This window comes from Budorcas taxicolor, chromosome 2 (assembly GCF_023091745.1).
Source record: "Budorcas taxicolor isolate Tak-1 chromosome 2, Takin1.1, whole genome shotgun sequence".
Classification (NCBI taxonomy): Eukaryota; Metazoa; Chordata; class Mammalia; order Artiodactyla; family Bovidae; genus Budorcas; species Budorcas taxicolor.
The window spans coordinates 165,408,911-165,415,595 of NC_068911.1; the positions used below are offsets into that span (position 1 = coordinate 165,408,911).

Here is a 6,685-nt window from a genome sequence, read left to right on the forward strand (position 1 = left end):
AGGGATACAAAGAGGGGTCCGTGGGTCTGTGTTCATCACAATGCCAAAACGCAGGCGTGGGATCCTGGGCCTCACAGCTGGAGGGCTGGAAACGGGAGGTTTCCCTCTTGCACCTGGGCCTCCAGGCCAGCAAGGGCAGGAGCAGGCGGGGTTAAGGCCCTCCTGCCAGGAAGGATGGCTCAAAGATGGTTTCTCCTCAAGCCTCTAGGCCTCTGGAATCCTTCTCTCCCCTCCAAATAAAAAGACAAGCTCCTTACCTGGGTGTGATTCCCAGCTCCACCAAGGCTGAGATCTACAAGGGTGGGGGTGGAGGTGGGGGAGCTTGCCCCATGGTTGGGGGAGGGAAGTCTGGCCTCATGGCTGGGGGGTGGGGGATACAGGGGAGGGGTAGAGTGGCTTAAGTCCGCATATCTAGGTAAGGGAGGCTGACTCTGAAGGGCAGACCAGGCCAGAACCCTTGTCTCAATCATTGCGTAAGGCTGATAACTGCCTCTTGGATGCATGGGGTGGGGCGGTGGGGAGAGGTGCTAACCACTTGCTGGCTTGGGCTTTGGGGGGACAGCAGGTTCCATTCCCTATAGGCTTCCCCACTAAGAGGCAGACCCTGGGGGGTGGCCATCTGCCCCCCAGCCTGGATAGACACAAGGGCGAGGAAGCTGAGAGCCGGGAGAGGGTCAGTGAAGGCAGGAGGGGAAACCTGCTCCTCTCGCTCAGAACTGGGAGGCGCTGCTGGGTCGCACTGCAGCAGACGCACGATGGACGGGTCGCTTTTGGCCCCGCGGATGAACTCCTCCAGGGACAGCTTGCCTGCGGGGCGAGGAGGGGGGCAATGATGGGGGCAATGATGGGGGAAGAAGGCAACAGCAGCTAGGGGTGGCCGAGCAGAGCTGCGGCATAGGATGGGGGTGTGGTGGCCGCCCGCGCCCGCCCCTGCCTCCTCACCGTCGTTGTTTGTGTCCATTTGGCGGAAGATTTTCTCGGTCCTCTTTTCCGGGGTCGACTCGTCCTCCGGCATCTCATTACGGACGAAACCATCTTGTAAATGGCCTGGGGGGCGGGTGGGGAAGGCAGAGCGTGAGGGGAGTCTGCTTGAGCCCTCCACCCCCAACTATGTCCAAAAACGCCCGTAGGTGCGCTGACGATCACCGCTCCGAACGAAGTGAGACGAAGAGGGGCCGGCGGAGCGTGGGGAGCTGGGGAGTTCTGGAAGGAGTGACCGGGAAGGCTTCCCGGAAGAGGAGGCTATTGGAGCGGTCGGTCCCTGACCAAGTTCCTCTGGAGCGTTCGGTGGGAAACGAATTGCTGGCAGAGGAATTTTCATGCACAAAGGCCTGGCAGAGGGAAGCTCTGAGTGGGCACTGGGGCTGGCTGAAAGCAGGGGGTCAGGAGAGATGTTGGAGGACATCGGGCCCAGATGGCGAAGGTGTCCGGGACTCCCAACTAAGGAGTTTGTGCCAGACGCCGAAGGTTCCCAGTTAAAGCACCAGGTAGAAGAGCCGCTTCTCAGAAACCGGGACTCCGAGTGGCCAGCCCTCGATGGTCGACAGGGAGCGCTGGGCAGGAGTGGGTGGCATTGGACTGCGACGCCACTGTGGCCGGCAGGGGGCGCAGGGCCGCCCTAAGGGCTGGAGGGCGGGAAGCAACTAGGTCCACAGGGGGCGGGGCATGTTATGCAAATAAACGCACGGATCATCAGTCGGGGGCGGGGGCCGCCCGGGGCTGTGGCTGGGCGGAGGACCGCAGCCGCCAGGTGCAGGAGCTACGGAGGCGACTGGAAGGGGAGGGGTTTGCGCTAAATGTACACAGAGCACGTAGGACTTGGCCTGTGGGCTGGGTCCCGCAGTCCCGGGAGCTCAGGGACCCAGATTGGTCACCTCAGTCTGCCAGCTTGTTGCTACTGACACCTCCTCCGAGAAGCCTTCCTTCTTCTCCCAGACCATAAACTTCCCTAGCTTCAGATCCAGCTTTGGCCTCCGCTGTGGTCTCTTCCGGCCTCTCTCGGGTCTGTTCCCAGGGCCACCTCTGAGAGCTCTTTCCAAACACAGATCTTCACTGCCACGTCCCCAGCCCAGGGCCGCCCCCTCGTTCCCGTGATACACAGGCCTCCCTCCAGGCCTGCCGTGCACCCAGCTCCTTCTGGATGCTGCCCCACGCTCCTTCTGCTGCCTCCCACTCCTCCTTGGGGCTCAGCTTACATGGTGCTTTCTTAGGGAGGCCTTCTCTGATGCAGGCTGGGTCAGGGCCCATATGCTGCCCTAGCGCTTCCATTGGGGACCCCTCTCCAGAAGTAATTTTATGCCTTTGCTCCTTGCCCCCAGCATACAGATAAGAACAAAGTACCCAGACCTGCTGAATTTAGCTGAGTGCCTGGCATCTGGCAGGGACTCCCCTGTTTAAAAGACACTGGCACCTCCCACTGCCCTGTTACCAAGTCCAAACATTTGTCCCTTGGCATTCAAGGCACTTCACACTCTGGTCCCTGCTCTCCACCATCCGGCTTCCCCTAGTAGATGATTTTGCCATATCCAGATACCCCTCCACCTTTCAGGTTTTATAGCCTCTGCCTGGAACAATACTAGCTACCATATACAGACACCCGCTATGTGCAAGGTACTTTTACATACATTATTCTCACCCTTGCAATAGCCCTGAAAAGCAGGTACTGAGATCCCCATTTTCCAGACAAGAAATTGAGGCTCAGAAAGGAAACTGACGGCAGAGACCAGATTAGAACCCTCTCCCTCTTAGTCATTGGATAGATGGTTTTGGAGTGGTAACGACCCCTCCAAACAGGGTGTCTGAAGTAAGGTTGACCTTGCAAGCATCTTGGTTCCACTAATCACTTGCTCTGTAGCCTTGGACAAGTATATAACCTCAGTTTCCTCATCTGTAAAACAGGGAGTAATCATATCTCCCTCATTTGTACCATCCAGAGTATTAAATGAGATAATATATATAGTTGGCTACAGTAAGTGGTCAGTAAACAGCAGCTTATACTATAGTCATTACTCATCCACCGCATCCTCAGGTCTTCCCTGCCCTTCACTCCCCTGGACTCTCATATGTCACCTTCGTACCCCTGTCACTGAGCTGGTCAGTGTGGCCTGCACAGTTGTCTCTCCCAGCAGAACGGGAGCTCCAAGAGACTGAGGCAAGGCCTCTTCGCCTCTAGTATGCCCACCACCTGGCTCAGGGCTGGGTCCTGAGAAGGACTGAGTGACTAACCTAGAGAGTGACTGCTCCCCTGTGACTGGCCTTCTCCTGGGCTTCCTAATTAATTGTCTGGAATTACCGCTCACTCATTGTTTCACTGGAGCCAACCTGTAATTAATCAGTCACTAGGGTTTGCAGAGTTCTGTCTGCACTGGCTGTCTGGGAACCCTGGGCTGCTGTAAAAGAAACCAGGGTCTGTCTAAATAGCAGAGGCCAGTCTGGAAGGGATCCTGAGGATGTCCAGAGAATGGTGCTGGCTTGACCAGTGCCCTGGGCTTGGAGCTTCCAGCAAGGCTGACATTTACCAGTGTACACCAGTGCAGCCACACTCTGTGGCCAAACATGGACATTCATGTGGATTGGTTGGTATTGAGCTGCTACCCAGTCCCTGAGAGATTGTCCATCACCCTGGCTACCCCAGCCCTTCCACCAGGACCCCGAGAACTCCCCATTGTTCATCAACTAGAGAGTTATTGCCTGGCCCAGGGGAGTTACTTACAATCATTAAGGCTTTTCCCTAGTAATAGACATAGGGAAGACACCACATCCCAAGGTAGCCCATCCTATTCTAGCTGGAGAGAGCAGACCCAGAAGCCAAAGTCAAGAGTCCAGTAGAGGCTGGACGAGTTGGGAGGGGGGCAGTCAGCAGTGCTGAGGGACCAGAAGGGAAGGGATTCAGAGAGACAGAAGGAAAAGGAACAAGAGCCTGTACAAAGTAGCGCATTCTGAGGATGTCGGAAAGGCCATTCCAGCTGGAGTGGAGAGTGTGCAGAAGAGAAAACACCAACTGACAATTACTATCGTTTACTGAGAGCCAGATATCTGCTGGGCCCTCTGCTAGCGTTCCCACCTTGCTTTATACCCACAATAGCCTTGGGAGTAGGGGTTAACACCCTCACTTTACAGGTGAAGAAACAGAGGCTCATAAAGTGAACAAGGAATTGACTAGGTAAAATAGAACCAGATCTCTGATGGACCTCAACGTCCTGAGGGGATGGGCACTCTAGAAGATTTTTGACATAAAGCTAACATGCTATACTTAAATTTGTACTAAGATAGGACATTCCTGCTGCTGCTGCTGCTGCTAAGTCACATCAGTCGTGTCCAACTCTGTGTGACCTCAGAGATGGCAGCCCACCAGGCTCCTCTGTCCCTGGGATTCTCCAGGCAAGAACACTAGGGTGGGTTGCCATTTCCTCCTCCAATGCATGAAAATGAAAAGTGAAAGTGAAGTCGCTCAGTCGTGTCCGACTCTTAGCGACCCCATGGACTGCAGCCTCCCAGGCTCCTCCGTCCATGGGATTTTCTAGGCAAGAGTACTGGAGTGGGGTGCCATTGCCTTCTCCTAGGACATTCCTAACAGGTCCTTAAGTCGCCCTGTGAGATATGCCTAGCCATCCCCATTTAAAGAGGCAGCTCTGAGTGTTGGCCAACTTGAACCTGACTCCACTTATATGCTGTGTGATGTTAGGCAAGCCACTTCACCTCTCTGAGCCTCATGGGGTTGTTGTAAAGATGTACTGAGCTTATGAGTATAAGGATTTCACTCAGTACTAGACTCTTAGTGGGCTCTCAATCAATTAGTTGGAAGATGGCTGGGTATCCAGATGGAATGTGGGCGACCGAGCCAGGTGGCCCATTCACAGTCTGTGTGATCTCAAGCAAATGTCTTTACCTCTCTGAGCATCCGTTTCCTCCTGAGTAAGTTGGGATCAATGAAACACAACTGGCCTGTACTCTGCAGAAATGTCAAGTCTTGAAAGACAAAGGAAGGCTGAGGAACTCTTACAGATTAAAGTGGCCTAAAGAGATAGGATGACTAAATGCAATGTGTGATCTTGGGGCAGAGGGAAAAAATGCTATAAAGAACATTATTGAGATAGCTGGCAGAATTCAATGTGGTCTGTAAGTTAGATAATAACACTGTTTCTATGTTAAACATCCTGACTTTGATAATCATATTATGGGTTATGTAAGAGAATGTCCTTGTTCTTAGGAAATCTGTCCTGATGTATTCAGGGGTAGAGGGTCATGTTTAGAACAACAGAACATCTCTCTCTCTCTCTCTCACACACACACACACACACACACACACACACACACATAATGATAAAGCACATGTGATAAAATGTTCATTGGTGAAGTTGAATAAAGGGTAAAATTTTCCCAACTTTTCTTTAAATTGGAAATTACTTCCTATTAAAGACTTAAAAAAATAGGCTATAAGAAGAGCACCTGCCACTCGCCTACCCACAAGGACTGTCGGGAGGGTAAAGAGGGCTGGCGGGTGCAAGCTGCCGGGACCTGCGCCTGGCATTCTGAGGGGTCCAGGGACCCACCTGCACGATCTCCAGCATCTCCTCGCGGCTGATGTAGCCGTTGCCATCCAAGTCATACATGCTGAAGGCCCACATGAGCTTCTGCTCCAGGCGGCCCCGCGAGGTCACGCTCAGCGCGATGATGAACTCCCGGAAGTCGATGGTGCCGTCGCTGTTGGTGTCGAAGGTGCGGAAGACATGCTCCGCGAACTTGGAGGCGTCACCGTAGGGGAAGAAGTTGGCATAGATCTTCTTGAACTCGTCCACGTTGAGGATGCCCGTGGGGCAGTCCTTGAGGAAGCCCTTGTACCACTCCTGCAGCTCCAGCTCGGAGAACTCTGTGTTCTCCCGCAGGTCCTGCAGCATCTCTGGCCGCAGCTTGCTGTTTTGCTTGCCCATAGCCACCGAGCCAAGTCCCACCTGGGTCCCCCAGGGGGGTAAAAGGACAAAGAGGAGCAGTCAGGCCCTCCTGGCCCTTTGACAACACTCCAAGAAAACCCCGAGCCACCCCAGGCTCTCCTTTGACCCGGTGAGAGACAGAGGAGCTGGCCCAAGATTGCACAGCCTGCCAAGCACCCCGCCACTCTGTCAGCCCCATGCCATTTCCCCAGACCTCCTACTTCCTCAGGGAACAGACCCGGAGAGAGAGGAAGAGAAGGGGCTCACCTTTACTGAAGCCCTTCTCAGTGCCAGCTACCAAGCCTTCCCAGGAGTACACCACTTCGCCCTCACAAAGTGAAGCCTAGCGATTAGCCCATTTTACAGATGAAAAGGTAGGCTCAAGGAAGTGAGGTGACCTGGTTCAGGTCACACAGCCATGGAGACACACTGCTAACTCCCAGAGTTGCCAGCCAGGTACAAAAAGGCCCTCTGGTCTTCCTCCCTGCTGCCCACTGCCCCCGTACGGCATCACATACACCTGCTCACATAAAATACACCTGCAACCCAAACACTGACCTGGTCTCCCTCCCACACATGTGTGCTTGACAAGAGGCAGAACAAGATAGGTATTAGCCTGAGCTCCAGAGCCGGACCACGTGGGTTAGAATTCCAGCTCTGCTTCTTACCACCTATGTGACCTTGAGCAAGTTCCTTAAACTCTGCCTTGTCTGTGAAGTGGAGGTAATAGTACCTACCTCATTATTGTTGTGAGG

The 6,685-nt window shown here is 54.1% G+C and overlaps 1 protein-coding gene across 1 annotated transcript; it reads right to left on the reverse strand.

The window, feature by feature from the left end:
• Positions 1–354: 354 nt before the first annotated feature.
• HPCA (hippocalcin) lies at positions 355–5,930 on the reverse strand. The gene is given in 5 exon segments (XM_052653587.1): positions 355–360; positions 698–807; positions 943–1,020; positions 1,023–1,047; positions 5,553–5,930. Coding segments are annotated over 5 exon segments (597 nt in total).
• Between the last annotated feature and the right edge of the window lie 755 nt (positions 5,931–6,685).